Source organism: Urtica dioica, chromosome 11 (assembly GCF_054948205.1).
Source record: "Urtica dioica subsp. dioica isolate 48M chromosome 11, U.dioica_male_clone48M_v1_H2, whole genome shotgun sequence".
NCBI classification, from domain to species: domain Eukaryota; kingdom Viridiplantae; phylum Streptophyta; class Magnoliopsida; order Rosales; family Urticaceae; genus Urtica; species Urtica dioica.
The window spans coordinates 22,269,332-22,284,114 of record NC_142766.1 but is presented as its reverse complement, the minus strand read 5'-3'; the positions used below and the strand labels follow the sequence as shown (position 1 = coordinate 22,284,114).

Genomic DNA, 14,783 nt, shown 5'->3' with positions numbered 1-14,783 from the left:
ATTTAGCTTGGTTTATAACACTAGCCGAGCTCATGCTATGTTTGTTGTCTTTGACAGCCCCCAAATGTCACTATGATCATGGAAAATGGTTGACATGGATTATATAGTTAGGTCTTTGAACAAATTATGAGTATGTTTAGAGAGCTGTGACATCTTCATTCACGAAAAGGGATAGACACAAGCGTTTGAGACATACAAAATTTAGGTGTCCTAAACGAAGATGATTCATATGTCTCTATGGGTAGTGATGACTTGAAAAGGCTAGAGAGAGGGAAACTTTGCGTTGATGCGGGGACAAGGTCTTGAGGTTGTAGAGTCCAGCACAGAACTCGACATTATAAACCGCTTTCCTTGAATTCGATCGGGTCCTGAAATACACATGGATATTTATCGAATATGGTTAGTCAATGAGAATCTTTATTGAGCTTGTGTACGGAGAGTAGATTACAATGAAATTAGAGGATGAAGAACACAAATTCTAGCTTTAATCTCTTCATAACAAATATTGTTCTCATGCCAATGACTTTCAATTGAGATCCATCTGCTATGGTTACCGATATATCTTTGTCACACGGTTGGTATGTGGAAAAGAGATTTTGATTTTCATCCATGTGGTCATAAGCTCTAGAGTCAACAATCCAGGTTGATGCACTTTCAGAGGAATCATGTAGAGCTCGTGATATATTACGTCATTGTGCTAGATTTATTGAATTTCTTCACCAATCTGAGCTTGTTATTTTAGCTTCATAAAGAGTGTGAGCTGGTCGTTGAGTTTTGAGCTCAACGAGTTGGATTTTGAGGTCGTGGCTGAGCGCCCGTTTGAGATTGAGTCCTTTGTTTTGTGAGCTAATTTCCAGTTTTGTGGCTTCTTATGAATCGTTCAGTAGGTTTCACGGGTATGCCAAGGACAGTGTTCAGTCATTGTAATATGGACGAGCTTTTCGAGAGAGTTCTTCTCGGTGTTAGCTCAAGCTATCGTGCTCTCGTCATAGGTGACTAGGGCTGAGGACTTACAACACGGTCGTAGTAAATAGTAGGAGAAAATGAGCCTTTAAGAGACAAAAATCGCTTTTAACGGCCAAAATCCGCTTCTAAAACTCCATTTAGAAGCAACCATAGTCCAAACAGTCTACTTCTAATGACTAGTACATATGATTCATCTAGACAGCAATAACTCATTTTGAAGTCGCTAGCTATTGCTCTTTTAAATAAAAATATATTAATAAGTATTCGCTCTTTTAAAGGAATATAATTAATTTTATAAAATGAATAATGGTACATATACATTGTGTTTCCTAAGCGCTAAAAAAAAAAAAAAAAAAAAAAAAATTGAAGAAAAGCTGCATCATAGTAACTGAAACTCCTTTGAGCATCCTATTTTCGGGAGCCTGGAAAAAAAAATTACGTACATTAATATGTGAAATTGATCTTAAAGGTGGCAAAAAAATACACAAGAATAGTTATGATAGTTACCAGAGTTTCGCCTAGCCAAAAACATACGCAATTGTGGATCAACGGGCAGACCCATTTGTTCATACAATGGGTCATACAACGAGTTCCTAATCGCTGTTGGTCTGCTTATAAGAATATTGAATCTTGTTATTAATTAAATGAAAAAAAATAAACAATAAGAGAAATATTCTTAATTTTAAAAATTAATCAAACATTTCAGGGATAATTTAACAAAGTTTACCTTGGATTTTGATCAGCTAAGCTACTCTGGCCAGGAGAGCTCTGGCTTTGAGAAAATAAAGTATTAGTTCTCTGCTGAAGATTGGCAGATTGAGAGCTATTATCATTTTGGTCCTGCCACGACGTCAATCACATGTTCAACCCAATTTGTGTGTTAGTTGTGTGGCCAGACAAATATTGTTAAAAAAAATTAATGACAAATAATTCCAGAAATTTAATAAATAAATAAATAAAAGTGACAAAAATCTATACCATGAAAGGCCTTGTTGATGATGAACTTCCAGCTTCAAATCCGCCAGAGTTCATTAAGCTCTCATTTATGTGCCGCTGAAAAACGTGAACAATTAATTTGGTCAAAATCAATATATGTATTGAGATGAGATGTGCAATTATTAAAAAAAAAAAAAAAAAAAATTCCGAGTGATCTCAACTTACAAAAATATAAAACATAATTAATACTAAAATTATACCTGTGGAGGCATTTGTATTGAAGGATGAAATAGGCCTGGGAAGCCACAATCTACAGAACCCATAGAATGAGACCTGTTTTTAATTACCACACAAATTGTATATCAGCCTGACATACTAATATTCATTTAGGATATAAAAAAACGTAATTATTTTGGTATCATACTGTGTCATATGAGGCTCGGCGTCCTGATTTCGCGCGGGCAAACTCAAGTTATGCCCCGTAAGATTCGCATTCGGAAAATGACCGAACGTAAATGTCTCCTGATAGGTAATGTTTAAATTTGTGTTACTTTTTTGTTTATATATAATATGACGCGAAATTGAGAAAAAAAAAAAATGAAAAGAAATTAATACGGAGGCTGGACGAAAGAATCTTCTAGTATCAGCCGGTGGCGGGCTGGCTGAGCCAATTCTGAATATCGATGGTCGTCTGAGTAAAACACGAAATAAAACTATTTAATTGAGTAGTCTTCATAATTCGGCTTTTAATTTAATAAAATGAAAAAAAAAATATTGTATGTCTGTGAACATATGTTGATTAGATTATTCGGCATTTGGCCCTGTCTATGGTGACACACAGACATTGATTAGTAATTTTTTTTTTTGCCCGGAAGTTTTTTCATTGAATTTTTGTGTGTAAAACAATTCCAGTACGATTAATGTGCTCTAACAGCTAATATATGCACAACCATTTTCTTTCATATTGATCTATTTTCGGAAAAAAAAAAAAAAAATCTTGTTAATCTAATTGCGAAGAATTGAAACAGTTTTATATACCTTTGAGGTGAAGACGAGCCTGCCTCAGAGTCATTGGGCCGACTCGTCCCATTCGACGAGGAACCGGGTAAATCGGCTTGCTCTCTGAGCCTTTTGTTTACCTATGAAATAAACATACCATAATTTATTTAATGAGCAAAAATACAAGTTTTCTTGTAATATTTAGCTTCAAATATGATTTTGCCTCAATAGATGCATACCTCAACCTCCATCAGCTTCAGCAGGTCATAGGCTTCTCTAGGCATCTTCGGCATGACTGAAAATTCCTAATTACAAAAAAAATAAAAAATAAAAAAAAGTTATCCACATTGTCTAATTATACAGAATAAAAAGAGACATAAAAGTTATCATACCTGAACTACCGAATATGTTAAACAAAAATCTCAAGGATAGACGAAATACTGATTGAAAACGAGCTTATTCTTAAACAACTGGCTTTTAATCTTGCGTGTAATAAACGAAGTAAATCCCATCTATTTATAAGAGCATGATTGAAGACTGAAATCTCTAGAAAAGGCATGCGAATTAATATATGTATGGATATAGAAAAATCTAAAACCGGATTCTGTAATTATAAAAGTTATCAAGATAAAATCTAAAACTCTTAATTAAAGTATGTTATCAATAGAGAATCCAGTGTTTTGAATTTTACTACTATCAATCTCTCACAAATGGATACCAAAATTAGAGATTCTTAAACGGGTAGTTTTGGATATCAAGAAATGAGTCTAATTAAGCATAATACATATCTCTATAGTATTTTAATTAATACGTGATTGTTCTAAGCGTACCCCGAGCTGGTCTCTACGAGAGACATGTATTCTGGTTGAATTTGTTTCCGTTCCTGCTCATAAAAAAAAATATTAAAATTATAAAGATGCATTTTTATATTATAACATAAGTTGCCAATAATATGCTTACCAATATATATAAGATCTCACACAAAAATGTCTTTTGTTTTGATCTGATCTCCCGAAATATTTCCTGATTTTTCCCGAACACAAATATTTGCCTGTGTGGCCTAATTTTTTTGCGTCTCAATGACATGTTGGGATGTGTCATCAAGGGTGAACAGTGTAAATTCCTGCATGATGAAAGATAACAAAGAGATGTTGTAATAAAATATTGTAGTAACCCAATCATTATATATATAATCAATTTACAAGTTTAACAACGTTATTTCAAAAAACATATATTGACGAACATAAATATATAGCGCAATCTAATTACAATATATATATATATATATATATATATATATATATATGAGATTCAGCCTATATTATACATCAATTTAAATACATATTAAAATTGAAATTCGATAAGCAAAGCATGAAAAAAAAAATTGAAACATCTTATACATCTCTACAAATTTAATCTCATTCAAAATGCGCAAACTTTGACTAATAGACTTGCTATGTAAAAAAAAAAATATATATATATATATATATATATATATATTTACAAAAATTCAATATCTATAGCATAAATCTGTATCGGAAGAATATATAGTTTGGGAAAAAGAAATGGCATGTAAGCTTGATTGAACATATTTTACCGTCATCGACTGCAAAAGACAATATTTGATCGGAAGAACTTAAATTTCTCTTTAAAATACAAATCGGCGCATTGGCATTTTATAAGCGATAGGGTTTTTGTTATGTATCTTAACACTCTCTTTTTATAAGTGCACGAATTAAGATAACGTTTATCTCTTCGTCAGCAAGATGCAAAATGAAGTATTATCAAGCGTATCGGATTAGATTTTATTTATTTCATAAATGTGTTAATCGAAGATAGTATTTCCTAGTGTTTTTCATTTTTCGTTCGAGAATGATGTAATATAAATATTTAGGATATTCATTTATTTAGTAATTGGCTCTTGATTAGGTACTTTCAGTGATCTAGACTATGATATATATCAAGACATATGACAAATCAAGCAATATCTTCACTATGGAGAGATCACACAAGATTTTCATTCTTACACCAGAGACATGTCAATCATAGAAATGTTATAATTAATTTTCTTAACTATTTTTAATGTAATAAATGGCATCTTGTGCTTCATTTAAATACTCTTTTAGAGAACTCGAGTCTTCTATCACAAATAGTTTATTATACAATGCACTAGCACAATGGTTCCTCAAAACCCATCGTGCAAATAACTATAATAAATGTGTTAGTCCTAAAATGTGTTTTATTGCAAGAAGGTTTTGAAAAATCACTGTGCAACTCCCATGTGTTAAGAGTTTCCACGGCAGTTTTCGAAACAACTGTGAAAATTAAACACAACCAAAAAATAGAGTCCGTGTAGTTCTCCGGTGCAATGTCAAAGAAAGAAGGAAAAACAAAATTATACCGAAGGATTTCGCCTTGGAAAAATCCAAAGAAAATACACAATTTGCACGACATCTTTAAAAAGTTTAGTGTAAAACTATTTGTAATCCTATATTATTTGGATTCTTTTTTCTTCTTCTTCTTTCCTATCGTCCTATTTTTTTTATTCTATGTCTTCTTCTTGTGAGACGATGCGAGTCTGGGACGGTAATGACGTTGTAGGAAAAAAATTGGATTTTCCTGGGAGACTCCAATATTAGAAGAAAAAATTTCGTCATGCAAACTTACACGACACTGAATTGGGGATTTTAGGCCTTTCAAATTTCACAATTTCTATCCATGCAAATTTCTATCCCTTTCATTGATCCTCCGCAGCTACCACACTACACCCATCAAAATCAAAATCAAAATAAACAAACATTTACAAAATAATTGTTCCTTAAACTTAATTGGGAATTTGACGGCTCTAAAATGCAAATAGCCGTTAGTTACTTCTCTGCCATTTGATAAACATAAGGCATAAATAGTTACAAAAATTGTAAGCATTAAAGAATAATTGTCTGCAGTTTCAAAGAAAATTGTCGTTCTCTGATGCCTTTCGTCGTTTACTCTGCTATGTCGTTTTTTGACAAATTTCTTCGTTTTCGCTGCTATGTCGTTCCGTCGTTTTCTTTGTTATGTCGTTTTTTTAATACAAATTTCATGGTTTTTGCTGCTATGTCGTTTTTTACTAATTTTGTCGTTTTCCCCTTAAATTCAAAGCACTTTTTTTCGTCGTTTTTTTTACCTCAGAATTTCGTGGTTTCAGCTGCTATGTCGTTTTTTTCTTTTTTTTTGACAAATGTTGTCGTTTTCTCTGTCTTGTCAATTTTTTTTTTACAAATTTCGTCGTTTTCGCTGTCATGTCGTTCTTTACTAATTTTGTCGTTTTCTCGGCTATGTCGTTTTTCCCTTTAAGAGGCAGATCAGAAAAGGGTCGAAGACAAAGAACTACAAGTGGTGACTCCATGGCAAGTCTCTGCAAAAGACGGTGGCAAAATCGACTACGACAAGCTCATCGACCAATTCGGCTGCCAGAGACTCGGCGACTATCTCATCAACCGCGTTCGCCGCCTCACTTCTCGCCCTCCCCACGTTTTCCTCCGCCGCGTCGCCTTCTTCGCTCACCGGTCTCTCTCTCTCTCTCTCTCTCTCTCTCTCTCTCTCTCTCTCTCTCTCTCTCTCTTTGTAACCATTTTAATCTCTCTCAGCTCGTTTAGGTTCCAATGTCAAATCCGGTTTGTCGCAATTGCAGGGACTTCAACGACATTCTCGACGCCTACGAAAAAGGAGAGAATTTCTACTCTACACTGGACGAGGACCTTCCTCGAAGTCTGCATTTCAGTCATCTCGTTCCATTCATATTCACCGAGTCAGATGTTATTGCATAGATTTCCTCTTGGATTACACTTCTGATTTTCAAATATTCAAGGGGATATACCAGTGAAATACCTCGGCTTTTTCCTGGATGACGATGCAGAACTTGAACACATAAAGACAGTAATAGAACCATCCGTTCGCTCGATCCATTCGTCTGCACACACAATTCGTATAAAATCTGACTGACTATTAGCTTAATTCCGATAACTTTTATTTATTTATTTATAAATTGTTAGTAAATTTTCGTCCATTATAGTTAATAGATGCTGATTTGTATGATTTCAGGTTTTTTTACTTGTAAATTGTTAGTAAATTTTCGTTAATTACCGTTAATATGTGTGCTTATTCTTTATGATTATAAATTTTCGTTAATTTTTGTTTATAAATTTTTAGACATTTTATATATTTTTACTATTTTAGGAAATTATCAATTGGAGAAAAGAATAATCGAAGATGGTTGATTAACTCAAAAGATTTTTATAAAATATACTGATTTTGTTGTAAATTGTTTAATATTCATAACAAGAATTAATTAAGTGATGAAGTGACGGATCATTGAAGAAATCTTAGTGAAAAATTGAAAAGTCATGAGATATGCAACAATCACGTAATAAATCTACTTACTTAAAATTTATGGATTATTTAGCAATTTTTTCAATTTTAGCTTATAAATTTGAATTTTAAATGGTATATTTAAGGATCTTGATTTATCAAGTTTCCCTTAGGAAAAGTCCCTACTAAAGGTGAATTGGCCAAAACGCAGCGTCGAAAGAGGAAAGAAAGAAGAATACACAAAAACACATCTTTGTCGTTGCCGCGACGCGAGAGTGAGAGAGAGAGAGGAGTGAAGATGGAGAAGAAAGAGGCAGAGGCTGAACAGAAAGGAGTCGAAGACGAAGAACAACAAGTGGTGAATCCATGGCAAGTCTCTGCAAAAGAGGGTGGCAAAATCGACTACGACAAGCTCATCGACCAATTCGGCTGCCAGAGACTCGACGACTCTCTCATTGACCGCGTTCGCCGCCTCACTTCTCGCCCTCCCCACGTTTTCCTCCGCCGCGGCGTCTTCTTCGCTCACCGGTCTCTCTCTCTCTGTAACCATTTCAATCTCTCTCAGCTCGTTTAGGTTCCAATGTCAAATCTGGTCTGTCGCAATTGCAGGGACTTCAACGACATTCTCGACGCCTACGAGAGGGGAGAGAAGTTCTATCTCTACACCGGACGAGGACCTTCCTCGGAGTCTCTGCATTTAGGTCATCTCGTTCCATTCATGTTCACCAAGTCAGTCTCTCTCTCTCTCTCTCTCTCTCTCTCTTTTTTCTCGCTGTGTCCTGTTTGTCGAAAAAGAAAAGATTTTGATCTGATCGGGAAATCCTTAGGTATCTGCAAGACGCGTTCAAGGTTCCTCTTGTGATTCAGTTGACCGACGACGAGAAGTGCATGTGGAAAAACCTCTCCGTCGAGGAATGCCAGAGACTCGCTCGCGAGAACGCCAAGGACATCATTGCCTGTGGCTTCGACATCACAAGGACATTCATCTTCTCCGATTTCGATTACGTCGGCGGGTCGGTACCAGAATCTCTTCCCTAAAAAAAATGATTTTATACTCTGTGTGATGAATGTAGATTTTGATTTTGGGTAATTCTTTTGTTGCAGCGAGTTCTACAAGAATATGGTGAGGGTTGCAAAGTGTGTCACTTACAACAAGGTACCATCTTTTTTTTTAAAACTTGAATCTCGTCTTTGAAGTTTAGAGATTTCTGTGCTCATTTTGAAATGTTCTTTGGTTATTATGTAGGTTGTGGGTATCTTTGGTTTCACCGGGGAAGATCATATTGGGAAAGTTAGCTTCCCACCTGTTCAGGTATATAAACACCATTTTCAAAAAAATTTCCCTTTCCAATTTTAGTTTCTGAACCTTTGTATAATGGCACCGAAAAGCAATCAAGAGGAAGAACAGCTCTGAGCTATTATAATTGAAAATATATCATAGATGTTTTACAGAGTGATAAGAAGCTTTATATACAAACTAATCTAACTAGTTCATATAAAAAGAAGGAAAGATATTCTAATAGCAGTACCTATGAAAGTGTATTTAGCATAGCTACGTTGCTCGATATTCTTTTGATGTAATATGTTTCACGCGTGTTTGTACAGGCAGTACCATCCTTTCCTAGTTCGTTTCCACATCTTTTCACGGGTAAAGAAAAACTCCGTTGCTTGATTCCTTGTGCAATTGACCAGGTACTGGAAACAAAACTGAATCTTCTTATCTTGTTGTGGAGTTGTTATGCTTGAATGGTACCTCAAATTGAATTATTATTCTATTGGCTTTCATTTTTCAGGATCCTTATTTCAGAATGACACGGGATGTTGCTCCGCGATTAGGCTATAACAAGCCCGCGCTGATTGAGTCGTCTTTCTTCCCTGCACTGCAGGTAAATGTTGCCTTGGCTCAAAGTGCAAAGTTATTTTCTAATTCTTTTTGTACCGAGATAGCAGAAAGTAATATTTGAGAGACGATTTGGAGCTCGGCATGAACCTGAGTGGGTTTTCTTAGTGCTTTCAAGATCTCTTATCTTGTTCCTCTCTTATTATTTGCAGGGAGAGACGGGAAAAATGTCTGCTAGTGACCCGAATTCAGCCATATATGTGACCGACTCTTCTAAAGATATAAAAAACAAGGTTTGAAGCCTCGTTTATTTTGGGTTGCATCATTGCCGGGTCACATAACTTTTGATTGAAGCCTCGTTTATATTAGGTTGCCTTTTTATATGTTTATGTTTCTTTTCTTCTGATTTATGTAGATTAATAGATACGCATTCTCTGGTGGACAAGATTCAATAGAGAAACATAGACAGTACGGGGCAAATCTCGAGGTACTATTACCCTTAAAATTACTGTAGATTTCCTTTTGAATTACACTCATGATTTTCAAATATTCAGGTGGACATACCAGTGAAATACCTCGGCTTTTTCCTAGAGGATGACGCAGAACTCGAACACATAAAGACAGTAATAGAACCATCCGTTCGCTCGATTCATTCATCAGCGCACACTTCTTTCTTGTTCTCTGACAACTTTTTTTTTTTTTTTTTTTTACCAAATAAAGGAGTACGGAGCGGGACGAATGCTGACTGGTGAAGTGAAACAGAGGCTTGTTCAAGTCTTAACTGAGGTAGTGGAAAGACATCGCAAAGCTAGAGCTGCCGTGACAGATGAGGTATTCAACATATATAACATAATCAGAGCATTCCACATGTTCTTCAAAAAGGGGAGAGATTTTTTTTTTTGGTATCGATAATGAGTCGCTTGTTTTCTTGTTTCAGATGGTTGACGCTTTCATGGCTGTGAGACCACTCCCCAATATGTTCAACTGAAGCCTGTGATACAAAATTTCCTGCTTTCCTTGCTGCTATATCATTTAATTATTTCAAATCCAATTGAGATTAGCAAACAGTACTTGCTTTATTTATTTTGATTTCTAAAGGATTGGAAAATTTTGGCAGATTCAATATATGTGTGACAAGAGTACATGTTTACGTACCTCAATTTTTTTTCCCCCCGCGTACATACCACAAACTTTCTTCTTAATCTTTAAATAAATTAATTAAAAAGAGAATCACATGTTTTCCCAGCCATGAACATTAGTAATTTCTCGTCAGATTATTATTTCGATGACCCTCCAAAGACAATATTCCACGACAAGCGGCCAATAGTTCTTTCACAAGATTTATTCGAAATTGAAGAGTACGTAACGGGAAACAATCAAACATCTCAAATCTTAACTACATTTTCGATTAAATGAAACAGAACAACTACATTATGCACATACAGAAACAGATGCAGAAATGACAAAAAGGTTACGTCCTGATTTTGCATCTGATCAGTTAGAATACATCAACATTACAATTACAACAGTGCAACTAATCCATCTCAGAAATACTCGACTAAAAAAAAAAAAAAAAAAAAACCCTCGATAAAGCTCAACTCATGTTAAATGGGCATAGTACATTTCTTCTGGGAATGTCCCAACATATGGCATCGACCACACTGGACAATCCTCTTCGGCCGCTTGAAATTCTCGACTCGCAGAACCTTCTTCTTCGGCCTGCCGGGCGGGCGGCGAGTCCTCGGCGGCCGTATCGCAGTGTCCGGTTTAACACCGCTCACAGTCCCACCACCCTCGATCATCTCGCCTTGTTGGACCCACATACTCTTATCCGGGACGCGATTTATCACCTGCGAATAAGCTTCCCTGTAACTCCCCACAGTGAAACAAGGCTCGGCGAATAGCTGAACGCTGTGGCCGCAAGACATGAGCGCCGCGGCGGCGTGGGCGCACGGCAAGCCGTAGATCTGCCACCGCCGACATGAACAAACCCGAGTCCTTATGTCAACGATGTTCGTCCTCTCGCTCGAGACGATCTCGAACTCAACCTCGTTCGCCCGCAGAACCTGGTAGCACTGAGCGTCCGAGATCGCCTCCATGATCCTCTTCTCCGCCGACGGAACGAGGATCGACGAAAGTCTCATACCGATATCGCGGCGCTCGTCGAACCAACACACTAACTGTTGGCGAATATGTTCCATCATTTGCACGACCGGGAGTTCGTGGCACTCGAGCGCCCAGTTGTACAGAAGCTCCGTGACCCCGAGGGTGAAATGACCGTACCGCACCCCTTCGAAGTACGCCACCGCCCAGAGCTGGGGAGGGAATTGCTGGTACCACGGAATCACGTCCTGCGAGATCTCCACCATCTCCGAGACCTTGCTCTCGAACTCCGCCGCGGTGAGAGCGTAAACGGCGTTCCAGAAGATGTTCACGAGCTTCGTGTTCTTGAAAGTGTCGCGGAAGTTTTCGCTGACGTAACGGAGACAGAAGCCGTGGAAAGCGCTCGGGAAGTGGGTTTCCACGGCCTCGACGAGCCCTCTCTGCCTCTCGGACAGCACGGTGAGTCTCGGCATGCTCTCGGTGTTCACTCCGAGAAGCTTCCGTAATTCGGACATGAACCACATCCAATTCTCGTCGCTCTCTTCGTCCACGATGGCGATCGCCAGCGGAAACAGGGCATCGTCTGCGTCGACGGTCGAGGCGCAGAGAACCGTGCCGAGATATTTTCCCTTGAGGTTCGCCTTGTCGAGCTCCAGAAGAGGCCGACAAGCGTTTATGAACCCGTAAATGGACGCCCGAAACGAGACGAAGAGGCGTTGGAAGCAATTGTCCTGACCGGTCGTGAAAACCGAAGCCACGCTTCCCGGGTTGGTCTTCCTTATTTGGTCGCAGTACGCAGGAAGAAGGCGATACCCTTCCTCGAAGGTCCCGTGAAGCGCAGCCATGCTTCGTTCCTTCCCACGCCAGGCTTGCATATAAGACACAGCCACGCCGTGCTGGTCTCTGATATCTTGAAGAATCTCCTTGGGCTTGTACTGCGGATTATCTCTGACGCGAGCCTCGACCGACCTCGCGACCCAACCCACCGAGGCCTGTTGGTGATGCAGGTTCCGAACCCCCTCGCAAGTGTGTTCCGAGTGGAGCGTTCTGACGGTGAACGTCGAAACTCCGGAGCATTTCGCCACGTGGACGCGCCACGGACAGCCTTCTTTCGAGCACTTGGCTATGAACCGGCTGCGATCCGATTTCACTATCCGGAGATCGAAGTGCATCGCTATGGCGATGTCCTTCATCGTTCTCCTGCAAGTTTCGACGTCAGGGAATTCTTGCCCGATAGCCAACGAATGGTCTACCAGAGGGAGAGACTCGTGGTCCACATCCGCAAGAGAGACGTGCTCTACTTCTAGCATTGAAAGGGAAGCGTTGGTGTCTATGCCTAAAGAATGATCAGCCATGGATTCTCAGCTTAACTGGCAGCAGCCAAATCACATGGTTTGAGAAATTCTCATCGTCGTTCACGCGGATCAAAATCACGAGAAGACTACGAAAACACTTTTTTCAAATACTGCGGGCCAATTAAAGGTCGGGTTTTACAGCAATACCAAGCGATGTATTATAATCCCGTGCTGCTAAACTGGTTGTCTAAAACGGTACGCGTTGATCTGCACAACAAAAAAATAGACACCCAAAAACAGAAGGTTGGATTATTAAGACCAAGGTTTTAAAAACGTTAAAAAGGAATCTACTGAGGCGTGGAAACGGTAAAACGCCCGGAAAACGCCTCAGTAACGTACGTTTTAGGTCTGGAAAATGAGGCGTACGCCTTGCTGGGATTTTTTTTTTTACGTGAATGACCTTGCTTGAACACCAATTTGCAGATTTGGACTTGTTATAAAGACCTTTTCTTTTTCATTTACTTTTATTCAGTTTCAACTAAGAAAAACGCAACCCTAAACATCTAAGTCAAAACCCAGGACAAAATCCCCCAAAATCCAAATACACGAACAAAAACCATCTTCTAAGCCCTAAAATCTGGAATGCTGTACCTGGTACTTGATTAGACTTTGCCAAAAACGGACTTTGCCCAAAACGGAATTTGAATTTTAGACGAGTTCAAATTACATGAACTAAAAACACATCAATTATATATTTTCGCAATGAAATAGGGAATTCAAGCAATACTAATTGACTATATATTTTCAAATTACATAAACTAAAAAAAAACACATCAATTATATATTTTCGCAATGAAATAAGGAATTCAAGCAATACATATTACAATCAAGAGTTTGAAAATCACCTGGTGGTCGTGACAATGAGACGGTGCGATACGGTGGGAGCGCCGGAGAGATGGCGAGCAATTGGATTTTCTAATCGTACAGGTATCACTTACACTTACTAGGTTTTTATATTTAAGAATTATTTTTTTTTCTTTAATTAAGTGGATATAGACCAGGGATTGAAATGTCATTTTATTTGAGTCTCCTGATTAATGGAATATAAATAAATGTGAGAAAAAAAAAATTAATTTACAATTTTTTATGAAAAACCGACAAACGATAAAAAAAAAAGAAAAAAGAACAATGTGACAAAATATATTTTAAATATATAGATATAATATATATACATTGTATATAATACATACATCTATTTTTCAAATTTTAAACACCTTTAATAACAGCTATTTCTTCATATCAAAAGATTGATTTTATTTTTTGACAAAACCTTAGTTTTTATAGCTTTATTGGCTTCCCGCACAAGTATGAGTTCTATATTGAATTCTTTAATGGTTGAAAAGAAAATACATTGCGTATATAACCTTTTTTTATATAGAAAATTGTATATATAATTATATTATATAGATGTGCTAGTAAATATATATATTGTATATATAATATTGTATCATTTTTGTTTTTATGCATTTTTAAAATCAACATTTTATCTTTTGTCTAAATAAAATAGCATACATATAATTAAAAAATAATAATAAAAAAAAATAAAGTAACACAAGCACAACGTGGATCAAGTCGATACCACTCCAAATTTGGAGCAGCATGTCTCGTATTCGAATCCTGGAGGTCGGGTATAATTTTCTTTATTAAGCGAATTAGCAAAAAAAAAAACGACAGAAAAAAAAAATACAACAACAAAATAGTAAATGACAAACAAAAAACGACGACAAAACGAAGAAAAAAAATGCCTTCGTCGACCGGAAAACCTGCAGCAGCGGTGCCGCCGCTGAAAATCAACAAAGTTTAAACCTTAATATAGACATCTTATAAAGTCTTTTATCTCTTTAATTTACTCAAGTTTTTATTAGCAGCTCTCATTCATTTCTATTTTATTTCATTTTTTCTTCCAATTAGTCTTCTTCGTAGATTTATAAATAATGGTAAATTTTACGTATATAATAGTGATTTAATAATAATAGTGAATTATGTGTATGTGATACTAATTTCATGATGAAGTTTTTTTTCTTCTCTATTAAGCGAGGGGTATTATTGGATCATAGTCATGATGATAAAATGTGAATAAATTTGAGCTAAACTTACCTAATAGACTGTAAGAATGAAAACTTGAAAAATTCAGGGTGGATTCAAATCATAACAGACTCCTAACAAAATGTTCATAATCTTTTCTCTTTTTTTTTTTTGGTTCAGGATTCAATGATATCGGGAAAACATTGTAA

General features: G+C 37.0%; 2 protein-coding genes across 2 annotated transcripts; one reads left to right on the top strand and one right to left on the bottom strand.

Annotated features, from left to right (window-relative positions):
* The first annotated feature begins 7,454 nt into the window (after nucleotides 1-7,454).
* On the top strand, nucleotides 7,455-10,259 carry LOC149382465 (Nucleotidylyl transferase superfamily protein). Its single transcript, XM_089630361.1, has 12 exons — nucleotides 7,455-7,779; nucleotides 7,861-7,980; nucleotides 8,079-8,264; nucleotides 8,356-8,407; nucleotides 8,498-8,563; nucleotides 8,857-8,943; nucleotides 9,045-9,137; nucleotides 9,304-9,384; nucleotides 9,507-9,578; nucleotides 9,646-9,714; nucleotides 9,812-9,922; nucleotides 10,029-10,259. Exons 1-12 carry the CDS (start codon nucleotides 7,550-7,552, stop codon nucleotides 10,077-10,079), a joined length of 1,218 nt encoding a protein of 405 aa, XP_089486487.1. The 5' UTR covers nucleotides 7,455-7,549; the 3' UTR covers nucleotides 10,080-10,259.
* A 233-nt stretch (nucleotides 10,260-10,492) lies between these two features.
* LOC149382464 (uncharacterized) lies at nucleotides 10,493-13,517 on the bottom strand. Its single transcript, XM_089630360.1, has 2 exons — nucleotides 13,395-13,517; nucleotides 10,493-12,756 (listed from the first exon to the last, which is right to left on the bottom strand). Exon 2 carries the CDS (start codon nucleotides 12,547-12,549, stop codon nucleotides 10,696-10,698), a length of 1,854 nt encoding a protein of 617 aa, XP_089486486.1. The 5' UTR covers nucleotides 12,550-12,756; nucleotides 13,395-13,517; the 3' UTR covers nucleotides 10,493-10,695.
* Between the last annotated feature and the right edge of the window lie 1,266 nt (nucleotides 13,518-14,783).

Coding starts and splice junctions, on each gene's coding strand:
- LOC149382465 (XM_089630361.1), top strand. CDS start 7,550: ATGGAGAAGAAAGAGGCAGAGGCTGAACAGAAAGGAGTCGAAGACGAA. Junction 8,944..9,044: donor TTCCTTGTGCAATTGACCAG/GTACTGGAAACA, acceptor TTCATTTTTCAG/GATCCTTATTTCAGAATGAC. Junction 9,579..9,645: donor AGTACGGGGCAAATCTCGAG/GTACTATTACCC, acceptor TCAAATATTCAG/GTGGACATACCAGTGAAATA.
- LOC149382464 (XM_089630360.1), bottom strand. CDS start 12,549: ATGGCTGATCATTCTTTAGGCATAGACACCAACGCTTCCCTTTCAATG.